Source organism: Ceratotherium simum, chromosome 28 (assembly GCF_057802395.1).
Source record: "Ceratotherium simum simum isolate JZ-2026a chromosome 28, ASM5780239v1, whole genome shotgun sequence".
Taxonomy (NCBI): Eukaryota; Metazoa; Chordata; class Mammalia; order Perissodactyla; family Rhinocerotidae; genus Ceratotherium; species Ceratotherium simum.
In genome coordinates, this window is record NC_141927.1 from 35,287,297 (window position 1) to 35,311,049 (window position 23,753).

The 23,753-nt window shown below is 41.9% G+C and overlaps 1 protein-coding gene across 8 annotated transcripts in view; it reads left to right on the top strand.

Moving 5' to 3' along the window:
• TACC1 (transforming acidic coiled-coil containing protein 1) overlaps window positions 1–18,397 on the top strand; it is a 96,276-nt gene extending 77,879 nt beyond the window's left edge. For 7 of the 8 annotated variants that reach the window (XM_087418535.1, XM_087418536.1, XM_087418538.1 and 4 more), the window contains 7 exons: window positions 2,239–2,364; window positions 4,038–4,114; window positions 5,720–5,763; window positions 7,161–7,321; window positions 8,864–8,970; window positions 11,874–11,994; window positions 13,080–18,397. In XM_087418535.1, the coding sequence (XP_087274661.1) occupies window positions 2,239–2,364; window positions 4,038–4,114; window positions 5,720–5,763; window positions 7,161–7,321; window positions 8,864–8,970; window positions 11,874–11,994; window positions 13,080–13,148 (705 nt within the window). In that variant the 3' untranslated portion in view covers window positions 13,149–18,397. The other variant, XM_087418537.1, reaches the window with a different exon arrangement.
• The last annotated feature ends 5,356 nt before the right edge of the window (window positions 18,398–23,753 follow it).

Here is a 23,753-nt window from a genome sequence, read left to right on the forward strand (position 1 = left end):
GACTCACCACTTGTTAAGCCATGCTGTGGCGGCATCCCATGTAAAGTAGAGGAAGATGGGCACGGATGTTAGCCCAGAGCCAGTCTTCCTCAGCAAAAAGAGGAAGATTGGCAAGGGATGTTAGCTCAGGTCTAATCGTTTCTACAAAAAAAAAAAGGAAACTGTTGGCTTATTTCCTAAATTCTTGCTAACATGAGGGTCTTGGGTGGCACAAGGGGGCTGTTTCCTAAGTTGACTCGACTTGGGGATTCTGACTTAGAATGATAAAATCTCACAGACTGATTTTCAAATGTATTAAATTAGAAATGTAACAACAAGGTGAACCAATGTGTCAGCTTGACATAGTGCATTATCTCCCTCTAGACAAGTTACGTGGGAAGCAAGATTATAAGAAAGTTTCTTGATGTGAAACAGTACAGGAAGTTAGTGGAATGATTCAGATGTCTAGGGGTGTGTTAGTTATCTACAACAAACATTTATTATCTCATCATTTCTGAGTCAAGAATCCTGCTGGGTGCCCCTGACTCAGGATCTCTCCCAGGCTGTGATCAAGGTATTGGCCAGGGCTGTGGTCACCTCCAGGCTCGACTTGGGGTGGGTCCCCTTCCAGGCTCACTTGTGTGGCTGTTGGCTAGTCTCGGGTCCGCACTAACTGTTGGCAGAGACCACGGTTCCCCGCCACCTGGGCCTCTCCATGGAGCTTCTCACAGCACGGAAGCCAGAGTCTTTGTAGACTTATCTGAGAAGTGACATCCCATGACTTTGCCATATTCTCTTCTTTAGAAGTGAGTCACTAGGTCCAGTCTACACTCAAGGGGAGGAGACTACACGAGAGGATTAGTACCAGGAGTTGGGGGTCATTGGGGGCCATTTTAGGGGCTACCCGCAAGTGGCTGCTGGCTCTAGTGACTGATCTGTCCCAGGATAGAGTGTTTCTGGGGGGACTTTGGGCTTCTGTCAGCGTAGGGGACTGCCAGTTACTCCCAAATGCTGCTAGAAATGGCACTGCCGACTTGTGGCTTTTGCATTTTCCTTTTCTGTGGCCTCTGCCAGGGGTTTCTATATTGGGCTCTTGGATGAGGTCTGTGAAGCTGTATGCAAAAATTATGTCTGTGTGTTTTGGCATTTTCTAGAGACATTAAAAACCACTGGTCTAAGTTGACCTTAGACTTTCTGTTCTGTCTTGGTTCAAACAAGATATCAGAGAACTGATTGATTATAGTCAATAACTAATTGATCAGTTATACTGACATTTAAGATTATTAAGATATTCCCTAACTCTAACTCTAACCCTAAAAAAAAAAAGATTATTCCCAGGTCACTTTGGCTGGCATTTTGGATGTTGTTAAACCAGCTTTTTTCTCATTTGTACAAAAAGTTTACTTTAATAGGTGGGAAGAAATAGCCCAAAAAATGTCTTTTAGGAAGGAAAATAGTATGAAGTTCATGTTCTTGTGAAAAACAAAATACTAACCAAATGTGGGTTTCTGGAACTTGAGTTTTTGATAAACGCAAGCTGGCACAGCAGAAGGTTGCCAGAAGGGAACTGAAAACTTAATAGCAGGGAAGAACCACAAAATGGAAGTATAGGCACCGATCTTGACTTTCATGTGGCCGCTTTGTAGAGGAACAAATAATGGCGTACACCTGACAGCATCGCTGGCTTACCACACAGCATCACTGCACAGCAGCTGAAGTGCCTGCTGGTCCTGAATCATCCGTGGGTGGGGCTCAGAGTCCACATGCATTTGCCATTTCTACTTCCTTAGGCCTGAAAGTCAGTAGTACATTTTAGAAACGTTTTCATTCAAAGTGGCTGAATAAAAATACATACAAAGCATCAATATGTAAGAAAGTTGACACTTTTTTTGAAATTTATTTACATGGAACACATCAAAATGTGACATTGACCATGGATGGTTTTCTCTTTTATGCATGTGATTCTTTGGTGACTGACCACAGTGATAATTACACTTTCTCCTTTTTGGATAAGAAGAAAACTTCTCTCGGCTCTCTGTTACACAGAAGCTAAGACCCCCAGATCTCATTAGAACAGTTTTTCCTTTAGATAATACTGTAACTAGATTTGGTTTTTTTAAAGTTGCCTCCTGCTGATTTTTTTTTCCTTCAAACATGTTTTCAAAGGTTGTGATCAATTTAGTAATGAGGAAGTTATTGAAGGATATTTGGGTTAAGACGCTAAGACTGGATGTATTAAATATATCCTCTCCCCCTCAGGGACTGTTGGAGTCCCCCGTGGAGAAGGCCCCTGTGTCCGTGGCCTGTGGAGGGGAGAGCCCCCTGGATGGCATCTGCCTCAGTGAGTCAGATAAGACGGCCGTGCTCACCCTGATAAGAGAAGAGGTAAAGCCTTTCTCATTCCATTCATTTTTTTGTTAAAGCCTGCGTGCCGGTGGGTAGACTCCATCTCTGTTGGCTTGAGTTATCTGCGGCTGCAAGTTCTTGTTTCCTGCAGCTTGTTTAGTTCATCTGAAGGGCTCCCTGTCAAACTCCGCGTTGGTGCTGGAGTCCTGACCTTCTGTGTCCAGGGAATAAAGCTGACGTTTTGAAATATCCTTAAGAATTTTGTACACTTCCTTATCTTTCAGGCTTGATGTTTTAAATATCAAATTTTGCCAGCTTTACCCACAGAGGTAACTAAATCTGTGCCTTCATTTTACAGAGGATATATGCTCATGCTTAAAAATTCCTTTAGACTTGCAGTAATATAAAATTGTTTGCTACCTTCATCCTTTCTTTAATTCAATAGTTCAACTCTCAAATTCCTGTGTTGTGTTTCTTGAGCAGCCTCTGTTCAAAATAGATCACTGCCAGGCCTTTCCTGGGTGGTGGGGAAAATGTGAAAGACACTTCAGTGCTATTCATCAGTTACCACCCTCTCTCATTCTGTTTCTGCACTAACTCATGTGTATTGGGTGTGTGTGTTTCTTGATGCTTCCACATTTTTTTTTAAGAAGGTAATTCCCTTGGTGTAGCAATTTTATTTTTATCTTATGATGAAAGTAGTTAACTGCCTCTGAGGTGGGTCTTTTAAAGCTTTAAAAAAAGCGTTAGATTGGTAATGGGGGATGTGAGCTAGTCCTGTTGTCAAACTCAGGAGCAGTGGTAAGGAGGCCCGGGCACCAGAATCCCATCAATGACAAAACTGACCTCGTCTTCCTCCTGAGAGTTAAACTGTGAGGTGACCACCTACTGGATCAAAGCAAAGATGAGCCTCGTCACCTGAAGCAGACAGGGTGGCTTCTAAGACCTTGAGATCCTGATTAAAGGCACTAAAATAAAGAATGCGCGAATTAGAAAGAGAGAAGCACAGAGAAGTGTAATAAAAGAACAGCGGATGCCCATCTAAGCCCTGTCTAGGGCGAATGGAGTTTGAGGCAGTGAATTCAGAGCATTTTTTTCCAGTTAGCAAGAGCATCCCGAATAGGGGTATGGGTTCTGGTCTTACTAACAAGATCTGACTACAGTGGGAGGGAGGCCTCTGGCTGGAGGCATTGAACTTCTGGGCCCCTCGTGTTCTATCGAGCCGGAAGTCTCTGTAGAAAGAGAGTGTGCTGGTCATGCCAACTTCCAGCGCTCCAATTTTGCGGCAGTTTCGTTCCTCATCCTAAGTAAAACTGGTGCCCTGGAGTCCGCTGCGGCTGAGATGAGAGCGCAGGACAGATGGCTCTGCTGTGGGTGTCCTGTCCCAGTCAGGGTTCTGGGCCCACAGAGCTGAGAGCCAGACCCTGGACTGAGGGAAAATTTACAGAGGTTTAATTACCACTTGGGATTTTTCCAGATGTCCTGCTCGCCTTTATTTACTCTGGTGGCCACACTCCAGCATCCTGTGTGGCTGAGAGCACATTTTTCCAGGTGCTTATGAGCAATGTATACAGATGCTGAGGTTTTATATTCCTAAAGTAGATCGAATGTCTTGGGAGGGACCTGGCTGTGTTATTTTCAGTCTCCAATCTTAAATTCAAACTGTAATAGATTAAGTAGGTAAAACCAAGCTTTTCTCTATTATAATCTAGATAATCACTAAAGAGATTGAAGCAAATGAATGGAAGAAAAAATATGAAGAAACGCGACAAGAAGTCTTGGAGATGAGGTTAGAGTGGAGGTCTGGGGAAGGGGTTGGATACCTTCCTGCGTTATTAGATTTAACACAGGTGAAGCGGTGGAAGTATTTGCTTACCACAGAGCCGTTGAGAGCTTGAGGGCTTTGCTGTCTGCACCTTAATTTGTGATAGATAATGTCATGTCATGAGTGTTGCTGACCAGAATACTGAGACTTATTTTGGGTTGTTAAGAACATTACAAGTAAGCAGAACCCACATAATTCTTGTCTTTTGAAAAAACATAAATTTGTGCAAAAATATACATTTGAAATACAAAGTAGAGTAATAAGATTTATTGACATGATTATGGAGGCATTATAATTCATAATACTTTTCTAAAATTAATTATACGTGGTAGCTTCAAATTTCATAACCACAAAATAGATTATAAAAAGCATATTAACAAGAAACAAAATTGATTGACTTTAAATTGAAATATTTTTATTTTTGGTGCTCACTCTGTAGAGAGTTGGGAGCTGTGAAATAACTAAAGGTGGTATCAAAGAAGAGGAGAAAATAGAATAAATAATTTATACACTGTGTAGTCGGCACTTGAGTGATTAAGAAACATTTTAAATATGTTCACTCTAATTTGTGGCTCTTGTATTTGGTGTTTTTTGAGCATTTACTGGGTGTAGGGCCCCGTGGTGGGCGTGGTGGAGAGGAGAGGACAGCCCCTGCTCTTACAGAGCTTGCAGTAGCCACCATAAAAGACTTGGATGCAGGGTCCACGTGATGGGCACCACCAGCGCGGGGCAAGGGAGCCATCCTTTCTCACTGAGGGGTCACAGGGAAGAGCCCCGTCACTGGACAGGGTCAGGAAAACATTATTGCAATTCGCTAAAAGAAAGAGTAACACAACAAGGTGATCTTTAAAGTCTTTGAGTAGCTGAAATACTTTCGGAATTAGGAGAGTAAAATAAAACTTATAACTGAATCAGAGGAGACAGATTGCCTGAAAGGGTGGATTGGGGCCAGGAAAGCCTGAACTCAGATCAGATGTCTTAGGGAGAGCCCCAGGAATGTCATTAACTTATTTTGTAAAAGATTGATTTCTCTAAGAATTAATCTGTTGCCTTGTGGTCATTCACATAGGTGCAAAGAAAAAGTGTGGGCAGGGGCCGGACCTGTGGCTTAGCAGTTAAGTGCACACGCTCCGCTGCTGGCGCCCCAGGTTCGAATCCTGGGCGTGCACCGAGGCACCGCTTGTCGGGCCATGCTGTGGCGGTGTCCCATATAAAGTGGAGGAAGATGAGCACAGATGTTAGCCCAAGGCCAGTCTTCCTCGGCAAAAAGAAGAGGATTGGCATGGATGTTAGCTCAGGGTTGATCTTCCTCACAAAGAAAGAAAAAAAAAGGGTGGGCAGTTGTTTCTATAAATGGAATGAAAGGCTTGTTAAACATAAAATCTTAGGAAAAACCTTTTGAACATTAACAGATCTTACGTCAATGTAAAAACAGAGAGCCCCAAAGCAGATAAATGAGTTATGTAAATTCCTCAGTATATGTTAATATGTTTAATTGTTTGGGGCAGCATTTCTCCATTTTTATTGTCTGAAAATTCTCTTCTGATAATAATTTTTTTTTTTTTTAAGGAAAATTGTGGCTGAATATGAAAAGACCATTGCCCAAATGATTGGTAAGGAAATTTTTTCTGGGGTATGAGCCATAGGATCCATAGATGATTTCCAAATCAGAATACAAACTTCATTTTGTCCATCATGTAGATACAATTGATTCTCATTATTTGCAATGGTTATGTTCTGTAAAGTCGCCACAAACACTGAATTAGCAAATACTGAACCATTGTTCCTAGGGAAAATACAGGGTTAGGTTCCTGTAAGCCTCTGGTCACAACATTTTAGTCAATACATAACCTTGTCTTATGTGTGTTTCTGTTTAAAGACATGTTATTGAATATATATTGTTGCTTTATTAACATTGAACTCATGGCCAGCAGTGCTCATGCCTGAACGAAGCTTATCTAACACACGTTATTTTCCCCAGAAGGCACATCCCAGCCTTCTTGCTCCTAGGACACTAGACAGCACTTCAGCACTAGGCTCGGGGGCCATTTTAAACAATGAAATCACCAACAGAAAGCACAAAAATGCAAAGACTCTGGCACTAAATGGACTGTGAAAAGGACACTTTTTTACATTATGAAACAAGGCAGAGCATCGCCTTGTTCAGCCTCAGGTGAGAACAATGCATGTCAGCTGACTCAAAGTCTTCGCCTTTCTGCGCATGTCCGTGAGTGACCAGGAACGCACCACAAGTATTGATTTTGAGATTACAAATAAATTTTAGCAAGTAGGCAAGTTCACACATACGGAATCCGTGAATAATGAGGATCAACTCTAGTTAGGTTCATTTTAGAGGATAGCAAACACTCGAATTCTGTGAAAAGCCCTCCACCCGGTACCCAGAGTGTCAATGGCCTGGCCACATCATGAATATGCCTGAGTGGGATCTCTTTGTTGTGGGGCAGTGTCCTTGCTCCACTGTAAATAGAGCTTTCCCTGTATCAGACCCATCGGTGCCCTTACAGAACAACAGTGGGTGATCCTCCCGCGTTGAATCTAGAGCCTCTTGTAGGCACATCGTGAGGACCGACTGCCTAAATCACAGTCAGTCTCCCTGCACAGAAGCACTGGAGTGATGTTTGCTACTGTCCACGTCACCTACCGCCTTCCCAGCACAGGGCCTTTGCCACAGCTGTTCCTCGGCGTGAAATATTCTTCTCCGGTAGCTGCATGGCTCCCACCCTCAGTTCTTTTGGGTGTCTACTCACATGTCTCCTCTGAGAGAGACCACTCTGTATAAAAAAGGAATCCCACCCCTCTCTCCCTGCTTTGTTTTCCCCCCTGTTGCTTGTCACCATATGTGTCCGTCCACTAGAATGTAAGTCCTTGAGAGTGGGAATTTTGTTACATCCACTGCTGCTGTCCCCCCAGAGCACTGCTGAGCCCACGGAGGGCAGCTCTTAACCATTTGTTGGATCAGTATGCCATGACTTTTGATTGTGATTCACAGAAGATGAACAGAGGACAAGTATGACCTCTCAGAAAAGCTTCCAGCAACTGACCATGGAGAAGGAGCAGGCCCTGGCCGACCTTAATTCTGTGGAAAGGTCCCTTTCTGATCTCTTCAGGAGATATGAGAACCTGAAAGGTGTTCTGGAAGGGTTCAAGAAGGTAGCGTGTCCCTTTCCTTCTTTCTCCTTGCTAGTGTATTTTCTTAGTGATGGATCTTCAAACGTATATGCCAGAGGTGTGGGCAGCCTTTTCAGTAGGGACTCAGGGCCCTTCTTGGCCTTGTATCTTCTGTTTCAGTGAAGCTGGAGATTTTTTCTCCCTTTTTTCTTTCTGAGGTTGTTCAGGCATCTGGCCCGCTGGGTGGTGTGTCTCGGTCGTTTCTCTGCTGGATCAGGCCAGTAAACCCAGACACAGAGTATGGTACGGAGTGTAAGAGCTGGGGAGCCCTCAGACCTTAGGAGAATCCCAGAAATGTTCTTTTTCACCAATTTAATATTAGTAAAAGTAAAAGGGGGGGCTGGCCCAGTGACACAGTGGTTAAGTTTGCATGCTCCACTGCAGCGGCCCGGGGTTCACGAGTTCGGATCCCGGCACGGACCTATGCACCACTTATCAAGCGATGCTGTGGTGGCGTCCCACATAGAAAGTAGAGGAAGGTGGGCACACATGTTAGCCCAGGGCCAATCTTCCTCAGCAAAAAGAGGAGGATTGGCAACAGATGTTAGCTCAGGGCTAATCTTGCTCACCAAACAAAAAACAAAAAACAAGCAAAAGGGATTTTAGCCATAGTACTGAAAAATTCAGGGTGCATATTCTAAAGATTTTTTATTTATTTATTTTTTCCCCCCAAAGCCCCAGTAGATAGCTGTACGTCATAGTTGCACATCCTTCTAGTTGCTGTATGTGGGACACGGCCTCAGCGTGGCCGGAGAAGCAGTGTGTTGATGCACGCCGGGATCCGAACCCAGGCCGCCAGCAGCGGAGTGCGCGCACTTAACCTCTAAGCCACGGTGCCGGCCCAGGGTGCATATTCTAGAAGAAAGTTGTAATATTTCAAGTTTAGATGTAAGTGGGCATATTGATTAACTTAGTTGCACACCATTAATAAGACACATAATAGTAAACATTCCTTTTTTTCATATTAAAATAAAAATGAGGGGCGGGCCCGGTGGCTTAGCAGTTAAGTGCGTGTGCTCCGCTGCTGGTGGCCCGGGTTCGGATCCCGGGTGTGCACCGACGCACCGCTTCTCCGGCCATGCTGAGGCTGCGTCCCACATACAGCAACTAGAAGGATGTGCAGCTATGACATACAACTATCTACTGGGGCTTTGAGGGGAAAAAATAAATAAATAAAAAATAAAAAAATAAAAATGAGACTGGCCAGTTTATCTAAAATGGGAATCAGATTGCCATTCAGTTTTGAAAAACTTCCTTCCTAAAGTAGGTGTGTTGGTGTAACTGAATGTTACTGTATGATTTGAAAATTAATACATGAAGAAATTATCTAGAATTTCTTCAATGACAAATATTTATGCCTGTTTCAAATTACCATGGAGTAAAATGTAAAGGCATCTGAATTAATTAGGTTTTGTCATTTTTTTTTTTTTTTTGATGAAAACTCTGATACACGGTATATGTTACTAGTAGAAGAAAAACAAAATGACCTGTTTTCTTTTATTTTAAACTGTCACTTTGGAACAGAATGAAGAAGCCTTGAAAAAATGTGCTCAGGATTACCTAGCCAGAGTTAAACAAGAAGAACAGCGATATCAGGCCCTGAAAATCCACGCAGAAGAAAAACTAGACAAGTAAGAGCTTGCACATAAGAATTTCACTTTTCATGATGCTGTGGGAAGGTTGACGGAGGCGAGAAAAAAATCACTGTTTTGCAACTCCAGATTACCTTTGTGTGTGCATGTGTGCTTTATTTAATTTTTTGAATAGGTAGAATCTTCACATGCTCAAACATTAAAAAGAATAAAAAGATGCACAGTCTCTTCTCCCACCCCATCCCCCACACAGGGTTCCCACCTGTTTTCTCACCCAGGTAATTGCTATTCTTTTATCCGTCCAGATGTTACTTTTTCCCCTTCCTCCCCCCTCAGCTTTATTGAGATATAATTGACATAGAACATTGTGTAAGTTTAAGTTGTACAACTGTTGATTTGATAGATTTGTGTATATCACACCACTATAGCGTCAGCTAACACCTCCATCAAGGCACATAATTACCTTTTTTTTTTTTACGTAAGAGTCTCCTTTTTTGTGCAGATAACATCATACCTCGCTTTTTACATTTAGCAGTATATTTTGGAGATCTTTCCATATCAGTCCATGAAGAGCTTCCTTATGTTTTTTTAACAGCTGTCTGGTGTTCCATTGTGGGAATGTATCATTTAGTTGACCAGTCCCCTCCTATGGGACATTCAGGTTATTTAAAATCTGCTACAAACAATGCTGCAATAAGTAACCTTGTACAATTATGTGAGTTATCTCTATGATAGAAAAGGAATTGCTGGGCCAAAGAGTATGTGTTTATAGTCACTATAAATATTGTCAAATTACCCTCGTTAGACTTTTATCAATTTACATCCCTACACAATGTATGAGAAAGTCTCTTCCCTACAACTTTGCCAGCAGATCACATTTTTGATTTTCTGCAAATCTAATAGATGAAAGATGGTATTTCAATTTAGTTGTTTTGTTTTTGGCAGGCAACAGAGCATTTATTTTATTTGATGTAGTTTTGATTCGTGTTTATCTCATGACTGAAATTGAACATATTTTAGCAGCCATCTATAAATATATTTGCTTTACTGTGAATAACTCTATTCTTTGCCTGGTTTTCTATTATCAGTTTATACATTTTGTACATAAATCTATTTTATGTTTATGTAGTAAGGATGCCAGCCCTTTGTAATATGAGTTGTGAATAACTTTTCCAGTTTGTCATTTTTCTTTTGGCTCTGCCTATACTGTTTTTTGATATGCAGAAATTTATTTTTATGTAGTGAAATTTATCAGTCATTTCTTTTACAGCTTCTGGATTTCCTGTTATAGTAACAAAGATCTTCCCTGTGCCGAATATAAAATATTCTCCCATGTTTTCCTTCTAGTCTTTTTGTGGCTTAATTTTTTTAATCTTTAAATACAAAACATTTGGAATTTGTCCTGGGGAGTGGTATGAAGATGCGTCCAACTTTATTTTTTAACTGAAAAGTAATACATACTTGCACATTTTTTGCTGTCTGTCTTCCTGTTTGTAAAACCTTTTAAGTTCTACCTTTCTCGTTCCCACCCCCCAAGTACTGCTGTTAAAGGTTTATTATGAATTCTTTCAGTCTTTTCTCTGTGCCTTTACAAATACTACCCAAAACGGCTTTGGACTCCTTTTTTATAATATTGGAGTTATATAATGCAAGTTTCCTTTTTCACTTAATAGTATATTATGGCCATTTTTCCGTGTTAGACATATGGCTCAATCTAATGATTTTTATTGGTTGTAGGAGTATTACATTCCTTTATTGATGGGCATTTACATAGTTTCACACTTTTTTCCACGCAAACAATGCTACAGTGAGCATCCTTGTGCATTCACCATTGTGCCAAGGGGGAGTGTTGCTGTGGATAGATCACTAAAGGGGAACTGCTGGCTCAGAGGGTATATGCATTTTAAGTTGTAATAGTTACTGCTACATCCCCTCCACAAAGACAGTGCAGTTTTCATTCCCCCCATCAGCACGTGAGCCTGTCTCTTTCCTTGCATCTCGGCCAACTCAAGACAAGATCATCCTTTTTTTTTTTTTTTTTTTTTTTTTGGTGAGGAAGATCAGCCCTGAGCTAATATCCATGCTAATCCTCCTCTTTTTGCTGAGGAAGACCGGCTCTGAGCTAACATCCACTGCCAATCCTCCTCCCTTCCCCCCCCACCAAAGCCCCAGTAGACAGTTGCATGTCATAGTTGCACATCCTTCTAGTTGCTGTATGTGGGACTCAGACTCAGCACGGCCGGAGAAGCGGTGCGTCGGTGCGCGCCTGGGATCCGAACCCGGGCCGCCAGTAGTGGAGCGCGCTCACTTAACCGCTAAGCCATGGGGCCGGCCCAAGATCATCCTTATTAATTTTTGTCAATCTGATAAATTTTAAGTTTATCATTTGAATTTGCATGCCTCTGATTACTAGTGAGTTTTTAGCATTCTTGCATCAGTTAATTGGCTATTTATCAACTGACATTTATGGTTTTTTAAAATTTCCTTTTGCATCTCATTATCGAAGTCACTTTTAGGTCTATGTCTCATACATGCCAGTGGTTCGTATCCTGACTCGTTAGCTGTGATAATCCCACAGATAATCCTGCCTGCTATTGTACTGGGTTAAATAAAAAAAAAATCCAAGATTGTTGTAGAAAGTGTCATGTGACTGCATCCTCTAGTGACATGAATTTTGAAGGACACTGTGGCATTTGAGATTAGTTCTACCACTGGTTTGCACCATGGAATTTTCTGTAGCAGCTGTGTGTAAACTGAATTTTTGTAAATGACAGTTGAATTATTTCATCACCGATTCCTCTTTTTTCCTCTTCTCATGAAGTCATGTCTTAGGTCTGTGTCTCACGGATGTCAGCAGTTCGTGTCCTGACTCTTGGGCTGTGACTGATGACTAACCATGTGCTTTTTGTCCCTTTATTCTGCAAACAAAACACCATAAACAGAGCCAATGAAGAGATTGCTCAGGTTCGAACAAAAGCGAAGGCCGAGAGCGCAGCCCTCCACGCTGGACTCCGGAAGGAGCAGATGAGGGTGGAGTCCCTGGAGAGGGCCCTTCAGCAGAAGGTACCGAGGGGCGCGGGGGCTCCTCCTCAGCCCTGGTAGCTTGTAGTGGATCTGGATGAAAGAGGCCTTGCCTTTTTGCCCAGGCATTTCAACCCAGCTCCTTTGTGAACTGATTCAGCTGCAGAAATACCAGGCAAACCCTTGAACTCCCAGGCACACCAGTGGGAACCAGCCACAGGCAGGGTGCAGAGAGGAAGTTGCATTGACTGAAGTTCAGGGGACCAGAATGCTTCCTAGCGGGGCTCTGAGGCAACACTTTTTTCTTTCTTTTTGTTTTTTATGTAATATGTGAAGTCATCTTTCCCTTTCATTGCAGTGTTACCCTCCAAGGGACTTTTGGACGTCTGGAGGGATATTTGGTTGTCACAGCTGGGAGATGCTACTGGCATCTAGTGGGTAGAGGCCAGAAATGCTGCTAAATATCCTACAGTGCACAGGACAACCCCCACAACAGAGACCAACCCGGCCCAAAAATGTCAGTGATGCCGTGGTTGAGAAACTGCTGCAGATAAACAAAAATCAGCAGTAACAGTGGTCCCTGTTGCTCCCTACTCAGCAATTCTTAGACTTCATTTTCTGCATGCCTCTAGTGTTTTGCTGACTGTGTCTTCAATTAAGTACTCATGCCTGGCATCTGTTCAGCTAGGGCAGGGTTTTTGCCATGGGTCTGATAACCCCTAAGACAGTGTCCCCTGGAATACTCAGACTCCAGAATCCAGGTCCCTGGAGATGCTCCTGGATCAAGTGAGCTCACATACTTGTGTTTCTAGCAAGTACCTCAGGTAATTCCTATGATAGCAAGAAAATTTGAGCACTAAAAGGTCCGTGGACAGGCCGCAGAGAGCCAGTGGCTACCTTCACTCCCTACTCGATTTAAGCGTAACTTTGTGAACACATGAACACTTTCCAGGGGAGAAGGTGTATAGCCTTCCTTTCTTTAAAGGGTTTGTGATGTAGAAAAGTTAAGAACCACCGAGTCAGGAGGTCCAAGTAGAGTATAGGCAGTCTTGGGACTATTGGGCTGTAATTGGCCTTCATCTCAGGACACAAGTAGCCTGCCTAATCACATATCATTTGTCTTTCAGAACCAAGAAATTGAAGAGCTGACGAAAATCTGTGATGAGCTGATTGCAAAGCTGGGAAAGACTGACTGAGTTCCCCCTGTTAGCTCAGCAGATCTGCATTTGGCTGCTTCTCTCGTGACCACAATTATCTTGCCTTATCCAGGAATAATTGTCCCTTTGCAGAAAAAAAAAAAAAAACTTTAAAAAAGCACACGCCTACTGCTGCCTGTCCCGCTTTGCTGCTGACACGACAGCCCTGGAAGGAGCCCTCGAGTATTGCACAGTCACGGAAGGAGTGGCATCTGAGGGCCTTAGAGTGCTTCTCAATTCTCCAGTGATAGGTTCAGTTAGGCTGCTAAGTCTGGGTTTGTGGTCTCTCTATCTTTGGTTCATTTTAAAGTCATCTTTAGTTTCCCAAATGCGTTAAATTTGTGATTTTGTGGCTACTATTTTGGATCATTGCCTGTCCACCACGTGCCTGAATATTTTTGTGTGACCTATTTATTTCATCTTTTAAATTTAATTTCCAATATTAGTGGCTTTATTTGAGGAGATAATTTGCCCGATTGTTACTTCCAGTTTATAAACAAGAAGGGACTCTGAGTACTCATTTATACACACTCACACACACACACACACACACACATTTATATATGCTGCTGTTTTTTCCCTGAAGCATAGTCAAATAAGAACATCTCCACAGAAGAGCATATTTCCATAAATGGAAAACTCTGTTTTGAAATAGAGTCCTGGCTCAGAATGCCAACTTCAGAATGTGGGGGATTGAAGATGTGAAGCCCCCAGACTAGTGTCTGTCGTGACTCATAACCCCAGACTCAGGTTTCACATCTGGGGAAGACGTTTTGCCCTGACGTTTTTTTGCCCTGGTGTCTGAACACTCCTCAGCCTTGATGAGTGGGCCCCCTTGGGGTGAGTCTTCAGACCGAGAGTGTCTGCTTCCTGCACAAGCAGCAGCACGGGGCTCCCTCGGAGCTGGGGTTCTGCAAGTCTGTCCCAAAACCACGTAGTCTCCCCTGCTTCCATTTGTTGCTACGAAATCAACATGTACTCGGTATTATCTTTCTGTTTGAAATATGCAAAGAAAATCTACTTGTAAAAGGTTTAGATGATCTTATTTGATTAAGAGGCAACGGTAACCCCAGTAGCAATTTATGTGGTGAACAAACGGTTTTTTTTTTGTGAGGAGATCAGCCCTGAGCTAATATCCGCCAATCCTCCTCTTTTTTTTTTTTCGCTGAGGAAGACGGCCCTGGGCTAACATCTGTGCCCATCTTCCTCCACTTTATATGGGACGCCGCCACAGCATGGCTTGCCAAGCAGTGCATCGGTGCGCGCCCGGGATCCGAACCAGCGAACCCCGGGCTGCCGCAGCGGAGCGCGCGCACTTAACCGCTTGCGCCACCGGGCCGGCCCCCAAACAGTTGGTTTTTGACAAGTGTGATGCATTGTTCTTGAGAATTTTTTTAAGGCAAAAAAATCCTTCCAAACTTAAGATAGTAGAATTTTTTTTTTAAATGGGCAGTAAAAATCACGTGAACTGCTCCAGAAATCAGCGCATTTTGAATATTTTTTTTTTTTTTTTTTTTAAAGATTTTATTTATTTACTTTTCCCCCAAAGCCCCAGTAGATAGCTGTGTGTCATAGCTGCACATCCGTCTAGTTGCCGTATGTGGGACGCGGCCTCAGCATGGCCGGAGAAGCAGTGCGTCGGTGCGCGCCCGGGATCCGAACCCGGGTCGCCAGCAGCGGAGCGCACTCACTTAACCACCAAGCCACGGGGCCTTGAATATTTTTAAACAAAGACCATTTGAATACTGGAGGAGGGGGATGCAGGGAGCAGATTTACACTCGCAAAACCAAATTCCTCAAGCTCTTCCTGGACCTGGTTCAGAGTGGTGGGGCCATTAACCCCCAAATAGAAATTTTCCATGTAATGTCGGTGAATTCCCTTCCACTTGAGAGGCAAAACCAAATTCATGCAAGTGTTTTAAAGCACTCTTTTGTCTTAATCTTAACACCCTGAAAGTCTTCATGGTGATATGCACTATATTCAGTACACGTAAGTTTTCGTTCTTTTCTTGTAAAACTATTGCATGATCCAGCTTCAGCAATGAATTGTGCCTAGTGGAGAACCTCTGTAGATCTTTACAAATGAATTCTTCCTTGGCAGTATACTCTTCACAGGGGTGCAGTCTTTAGCCCCAGGGAGGTCAATAATGTCTTTTAAAGCCAGAAGTCACGTTTTACCAATATGCATTTATCGTAATTGGTGCTTGGGCTGTATTTTAAAGCCTATTGTCTTATTTTGTGCAAAAAAGAACAGAAATGATCTGTGGTTGGAGAAGTGACTTGACAATCATTTGGGCTTTGAAAGCAGTCACTGTGGTTTAATGTGAACGCCGTCCTGTAGTTGTCATATCAGTGGAATACCAGTGTTTCCAGCTGGTGTAACTGATTTCCTCTTTCAGTCTTTTGCTACTGGGGAAATTAGCTTTGCATTTTGCAGGAAGAAACATTGCTAAACCTTTTTGCTGCTGTGTTTTGGTGACATGTCCATGTTCACTTGTTTTACATTGATCTGCTTTAAGCATGAAAGGCTTATAGTGGTCTCCCTTATAAATCCATAGTCCTGCTTAGGCTTCTTGTGTATGAAGAAAAAAGTAGCTATGTGTTAAAATAGGTGATGACAATCCTTCCCTCGCACACTGGTAGAAGAGACCCCTTAAAAACGAGACCCTAGTGAATGAAGTTGTTGCACAAGGAAGACAAAAGGGCCCCTGTGAAGTGATAATTTGCCGATGGCCTCAGCCATGACCGTGACAAGGAAATGTTCTTCCTTCTAATTTCATAGGTGGATATTCTCCAACAAGGATAAAAATGTAGCTTGCACAGCTGGCAGATTAAGAGAATATACTGGGCAGAATGTAGTATGTTTATTTTTCTTTAAAAATGAGCAAAAAAAAAAAAAACCAAAACAAAACTTTTAGAACTCTGGAGAGTAAGAATATAGCCCAGAGTTTTGCTTCACAACATGGCAGGGCTGAATTACTTGTTAGTTTTAAACCCTGTTACAAAAATGAGAGGGAAATGAAGGGAAGCTGCTGGCCTAGTAGTGGTTTGGGGAGTATTAGGTGATCTTGTTGAGACTCTGGATCCCAAGCCATTTCTTAAGTCTTTGACTTTGCCCGAGTGTAGATAGTCTTTACCTAAAAGCATTTTAATTGGAGGATTTAATGTAAGACAGAGCGAATAATTTGTCACTTGGTTGGCTAGTCAGTTACAGTCAGACCTCTGAGATTTACTTTATTTGGAGAAGCTCCTGGGAGCCGGTGACCTGCCCAAACCTTTTGTTCTGTAAAACTGTTCTGGAAATATTGAGAAGCCCAGTTTTCTCACGTGGTTTCTAGCTTCTTCAGACTCGGCCCAAATTAGGAAGTGCAGAAGCACATGATGGTGAGAAACTCTGAGGCTCTGGCAGCCTTCCAGAATGATATGGGGTCTAAGGGAAGATTTACATTTTTTTCAAGAGGATAGCTCAAGTCAAATTTTCCTTCTAGCCAGTTACCCTTTGTACCTGTGCCACACTTTGTGCGACTCTCACACACATACTTAGATATTTATGTTTATTAGACAGCCCTGAATCCATACTGTTTATAAACAGGGAGAGTAAACTGCCCGAGACGTTCCTGGGCTGTCTGAAAGCAGCCAGAGTGTCGCACTCACTTTAAATAAAGGTAACAAAGGGCTCTGTGGCAGCTCTAAAGCTTAGAATGGAGTTCTTAAAGAACGAGCATTGGAAAGTCTTATGCACACTAGTTGGAAATGATTTGGCACATCCCTTTTTAGTGGAGTAAAAGCTCTAAGGCTCCCTTTTTATTTCCTTTTGGTTTTTCACTACAATTGGTAGCCATCTCATGAACTGTACACCACTGCTGTCTCTTTGTAGCTCTGTGACCATGCCAGCTTGCCCTCGCACTGGGGTTTCTTTATCCTCTTGTTGGGAAGAGAGAAACTGGGTGTTGAGTCAGTGATTCAGACAAAGGATTTTAAAGTAAAGATGTATATATTCTGAAGAATTTAAAAGATAGCAGATTATTATTTGCTTATTAAAGAACAAATATAGTCTGGGAACCCCAGAATGTCAAGCCAAAGGTCTAAGAAGTCATCCTCTTCAAAGATTTTAATAAAGAAGTATTTCGAGGAGACATCTGTCCAAAAATGTTTGACTGGCCTCCAGATTCCTGTGATTTTAAAAAAGCAATTTATTGCTCAAACCTTGAGTCTCCCATTTAGTGAAGGTAAAGGAATTGATATAATAGACACATCTCTCTAAGGATCTCCTCTGGAAGATAATGTAAATGGCAGCATTTCCAGTGAAGACCCTAGTGCCCAGAGCTAGCCATTCTGGAGACTAAAGATTGCACTTTTGTAGTTTTTTTGTCCAAATGCAATCCCATTTCTGTGCCTCTTAGCATACAGTTAGATTTGGACAAACAAGATTCCTAAGGAATGACTTTATTAACTATAATATGGTTACAGCTATCACATATATATTCTTGGTGTAGTTCTAATGTGGAGATGTTGCGTGCGATGCTGGCCTGTGGCAGTCTGTTTAACACTTTAACTCATTTGCAGGAGGCCAGGCATGGAGCTGAGGTGTGGCGTGAACCTTCTCTGTATTGTTTCTTCACTTGAGAACTGTGAAGATGCCACTTTTCCCCCCTCTGCCTTTTAGTGGTATCTGAAATAAACTCCAAAAAGTATCTCCTAGTCACATGGTTAACCGATGTTCTATATTGATGAATCATTTTCAAGTGGACATATAAAACTTTGAACTCTGAAACCACCCCCCATCTAGATCCTGGGCAGCCTGTAGGTTACCACACCCACAGCTTAAGCCTCAGGCCTTCTCACTCAGTGGGACAGGATCCAGGCATTTCTTTTAAATCTCAGAGGTAGCAGTGAACTTTTCCGTGTTGCTGTTAGCAAGTGTGTGTTTGCCAGTAGATGCCCATTTGTACTAATGTGCCAACAAGTAAACGTTGATTGCACATCTGCTTCCACTGTGTCCCCTTGGGTGCCATGAAGTGTGTGAGGAGCCGCTTGTCTGGAGGAATGGACGCTGCATTGACTACTGCTGTCAGGATTGTGTTGTGTGGAATAATCATCTACATGAATTTTATATGCACAGTAATTTCCCTTTTATATGTCAGGTAAATATTTGTAAAAGTTATACTCACAAATGAAATTATTATAATGATTACTAATATATTTTTTCCATGTTTCATTGCCTGAATAAAAACTGTTTACCACTGTTATACTTGGGTGTGTGTATGTTTTTTTTTCTTGGTTATAAGTCGTTTTATCCCTGAGTATGAAAATTTATGACAGCTTCGTTTTTATGAGCTCCATATTTCAGTCTGAAAATAGAAAAGACAACATTTTCACTACACTCGTTTGTGGTATTTTATGCGTTTGGTTGGGTGTGTAATTAAAAACAAAACAAACTCTGGAACTCAGACCTTGCCATATAAATTTCCATGCCTTTGCATCTGTGCAAACAGTTTTTAATTGGGTGCTTCTTGATTTTGCTTAGGGACTGCTTGTCTGCTCTGGCATTTTTCAAGTCATAAGAATCTGTCACCCCATGCTGTCTGACTCGTTGAAGAACACGGGATAAGCCACAACTGGGTGAACATTGCAGAACGGCCCACAGAAAATAGTTGACGTTTTATGTTTCTTCTAGGTTAATGGCAGGAAATCTTTTTCAGTACTAGCCAAGCCAACTCTGCGCTTTGAGGGGTAGGGGACTGGGCAGGATATTTCGTGAGTTTTATTACAGGAAAAGATAAATTAGGAGGCTAGTTAAGGCTCCATTTTACAACTTAGGTGAGGATCCATTGAGGAAAATCAGAGCACTGTCGCTTTCTTACTAATTGCCGCACCTTAAGCCATTGCAGCCTATAAAGTTCCTAGAAAGAATGTTTCTCATCAGTTTGCTCCTGAACTGCCGGGAGGGGAATCCTATAAAATGACTTAAGGAGGTCTCCACGCTGCCTTTTACTAAATGCTACAGACAGTAGACATCTCATCATTTTCTAAGAATTATTGGGATGAATAAAATGGAAATTACTTTTATACTCTCAGAGAATTTTATTCTTGGATAATATGAGATTAATAGTGTTTTTCTCACTTTTACAAACAGAGGATCATGGGATCATTTTAGTGAGTGGGATTCAGTATTTTAATAAGAGAAAATATGACAGGAAATATCAAAGTGCATTGCACACAGTAAGGATAAGTATTGCTTCAGGAAATTTCTTTAGGTATAAATGTGTGTGTACTAGGTCATGACGAAAAATGAATTTCTTTCCGTGGCTGGTGGTCAAAGTGTGAGAAAACTCGATCTAATCAGCTGAAGTCATGGTACAACTGAAGAAACAGGCCAGAGAGAGAGGTGATGTGGCTAAGACTACATAGCTTGTCTGTTAGCTTGTGTATACAGTTGCCCTCACTCAAAATGGACAACAAAAGTGTCACTTAGTCCTTTTTAAGCTCTGTAAATCCAAGTTCTTCCAGGTTTGGATAGTATATTTGTATCATTTTCTAAGTTTCTGGCATTTAAGGACCAGTCAAAACCAAATACCTTTTTTCCACATTCGTTTACAAATACTGATTGCATTGGCAGAGTTTAAAGGGAAACATGCAAAATTTCCTGAGCCTGGTTAGCTAGAGAGAAATCATTTTCAAGTTTGACACTTCACTGAGATATAAATGATCTGCTAATTAAAACTATTCTTTCCCAGAAGAAAGCATCCCTGTTCTACACTCCTTAGCCCAGTTGTGACTTGTAGGTTATTTTATCTAAGTAAACTGTGCTTGAGGATGGGGACACGGCAGCGCCTACAGTGTAATTATGAGATTAACCCCAAACAGGACAAGATAGCATGGGATTGGTGAGTGTGGCACAGACTAGGGAAGGACACACAAACCACACAGAGCACCAGGCCATATGGAATAGCACACTCTGGGCTCAGCCTGGCTTCAGATCCCAGCCTCCCCATTATTTCACCTGCCTGCGTGTCAATTTTTCTCGCTCTGGGGATGATAGTTCCCACCTCCTGAGGCGGTCGTGAGGACTCAGCAATAACGCTTGCATGATGCCTGGCCCTTAGGTCCTTAATAAATGGTAGCGATTACCATCACCTAAAACCTCAAGTTTATGAAATTTTCAAATGGTGGCTCCCCTAGAACCAAATGACTTTGTTACTTGTTTTATTGGACATCTCAAAATAACAAGGTTTTGGAAACTTATGAGTTACCTTTGTTCTTTTATTTGAGATTGGTAGGAGTTGGAGGAGTGGAGGATTAGCTGAAGACGGATCCCAAAGTTGGGGTGACTGAGCTATTAAATGGAGAGTGGAGATCCTTGTTGGTGTGTTCCAGACATTCCAAGACTCCCCAGACCTGTACCAGCCATGAAATACTAGGTTTCTATGATCTCTGTTTTTCCTTTGCCAAAATGTATGCAATTCTTTGAAGTTTGGTTCCCATGGGAATATATGTGCAAGAACAGACAGAAGATATAACTCAGTTAACAGAAATTCATTTTCTAGCCAATTTAAAGGAAAGAGTAATTGACATTTGAGTCCCCTATGTGCCAGGTGCCTTTGGAAATATGTCACTTTAACAATTCCATGTAGATGGAATTGTTTTTTGTTTTTTTTTAGCTGATGGGGGAAATGAGGCTAAAAAACACTTACCATCAACCAGTTAGCTAAGAAGGTGGAGTTGGCATGTGACCCCAAGCCTCTTCCGTCTCAAATCCCATTCTCCTTAAGGCCATGTTGGGACAGACTTTGGAATATATTCTTCAACAGTGCAAAGGAGGACTTTTTATTCACTAAATGAATTTTCTTGCTCTTATCTCAAGAGTGAATATTTCAATGGATATCAGAGAAGCCTTTACATAATCATGTCGCCAAAATTCAACAGTGTGAGAACACGGAACCTAGTCAAAGAACCGTAATTCGTGACTATTGGAAAGGCACTCTTGAGGGAAAACAAAACAACTATTCTTCCTTTCAGGCATCCTTGTTTTGCAGAAAGAGCTTTGGCATGGAAGGCTGAGATGTGGGTTCTAGTCCTAGTCTTGTCAACTGCATTGGGCAGGCCCTTAACACCTTCATTTGGCCTGAGAATGCTAGAAGGTGCCTTCCTGATTTTGTGATTTTACAAGTACAGTACTAACCATAGGGCAAAGCTTCTCCGGTTTCCCTCTCAAAATTGTTCTGAAAATGACTTGCCACGGGATGGTGAGTCCGCAGGACTTTCTGCCACGTCCACTGTGGCTACCGCATTCAGATAGGTGGACGCCAGGCCATGTCACGCAAGAAGGGAAAAGGTCTCGAGCCCCAAACCCAGTCCAAGTCCGTGCCTTTGTTTTCTCTGGTGACTGCAGCTCTCTGGACCTCAGTTTTGTCCACAAGCTGAAGAAGTTGGGTTCTATCCTCCACGCGTCTCCTGAGAGAGAGAGAGTGTCATTACAGCCCCGGTACCCAGCCCTCCTATGACTCAAGCTGGCACATGCTAAACATTTTCCCGTTGCACGCCCTGTGAAGATGCCCAGCCTGTATCGTCTGCATTTCTGAGAATGAATTAAATTGATAAAATATGTTGCGTTCTTAAGATGTGCAAACTCATAATCACAAATATTCAACCAGTAGACGTTTTATAGACTTAGAAAGGCATTTTTGTTCTAGACATCAAAAATGACAGCACAATTACCCAATTTGGTGCATTCAGGCATAATCAAAGTATTTAACTAAAATCTTAAGAGTCCAGACAGACTGGTTCAGACCTCATGGTGATGTATAATAAATGTGCCTTCTATTTCGCTGAAACGCTGACACTTACTGTAACCTGTCTGTTACGAAGTCCTGATTTTCCTGGACTCGTTTTTTCCCTTCTTCCCGTTCAGCTGATCTTTGTAACATCACCAATTTTCAGCAAAAATAAGACGTCTAAAATATGATTTTATTTCCTGCATCAGTTTCCAGTGCAAATGTGCGTGAATGGTCGCTGGGGGGCTCCACTCCCAAAGACTTACAGTGTTTAGGGCCATGTTTTTCAAACTGAGGGTCAAAACCAATCTAAAATTGGTTGAATTTGATATGAATTAGAAGAGAACAGAGAAGAGAGCTTGTTGTGAGAGTAAATAGTGAAGAGAAGTTCTGTTTCATGGAAATTTTATTTCACTTACATGTACACGTGTGTACTGGGTTGCAATTTTAAATGTCTTGGGTTGGAGGCCTAAAAAATTAAAAAAAGTTTTTAAAGTTTGAAAGCCACTAACTTTAGGTTATGGGGGAGAGGGATTGTTGACTCAGTCAAGGGATTTATGGGAGTAAAAAATAACTTATGATGGGGCCTGCCTGGTGACGCAAGCGGTTAAGAGTGCACCCTCCGCTGCAGCGACCCAGGGTTTGCAGGTTCGGATCCCGGGCACGCACCGACGCACTGCTTGTCAAGCCATGCTGTGGCGGCATCCTATATAAAGTGGAGGAAGATGGGCATGGATGTTAGCCCAGAGCCAGTCTTCCTCAGCAAAAAAAAAAAAAAAAAAAAAAAAGGACTGGCAGATGTCAGCACAGGGCTGATCTCCTCACAAAAAAAAAAAAAAACTTAGGATGGCAATATCCACCTTCTAAAGTAAGCTATAGTTAGACACTTAGTTAGCAACAACCACAGTTTATGGTGACTGAAGAAATCAAAAGTAGAACAAGAACATGAAGCTGCATTCAGAAAACAGGACATAATGAAAATTCCTTTCTAATGCTCAGTTCAGAGGGAAAGAAGAAAAGGGGAAGTTAGGAGGGAGGGGGTTATATAAAGAATAAAAGCTTATAAACCTAAACCTGCTCTAAAAAATAGTATATTAAAAAATAAATAAAAGCAAAATTCTTCTTTTCTTTCCCCAACCCCATCATACCAAACTTCCTCCTCTCCGTGGCAGCAGAGGGTGGACTGCTGAGTTCAAAGCCCTGTTTCTGTGTTGCTGCCACTGCTAAAAACTAACCTAGCTCACATCTGAAAAAATGAAATCTCCTCTGTTAGAAGCGAGAGTTCTCCTTGGTTACAAGTTCATATCCTACCCTCTGTTTGCATAGTTCAATTCTAAATTATAAATGTTTATATATGCAGTAAAGGAGATCTCTTATTAAAATCTTAACCAGATTTGGATGAGTTTCTGTTGCCCCCAACGCCATTCTTCACTTGAGTAACCATGAGTAATTAATACACGTGTTAACTGAATAAGTGACTAAGTCATCAGGTTACCACATATTTTCAAAAGTGATAAAATTTGAAGTTGAATTCGAGCGTTTGAGTTATGGAAATAAACCTGAGGAGAAAATGAGAAGAGTCACCACAATGTCACACAGGTAGAAATCAGGGAATTCCAGAGGTCTGGTAAAATAATTGGTCAATTGCAATATTTGTTGAAATAACCACCACCTTCTCTAAACATTTTTAACTTATTTTGGAATAATTTTAGAGTTACAGGAAAGTTACAAGGATTTTCTAAACTTCTCTTCCTTCTTTTGTGGTTAGCTCTCTACTTCGACCCTTCCCTGTTTCTCATCCCGCTGTTACGGTGTTCCAAGAGGGTTTGAG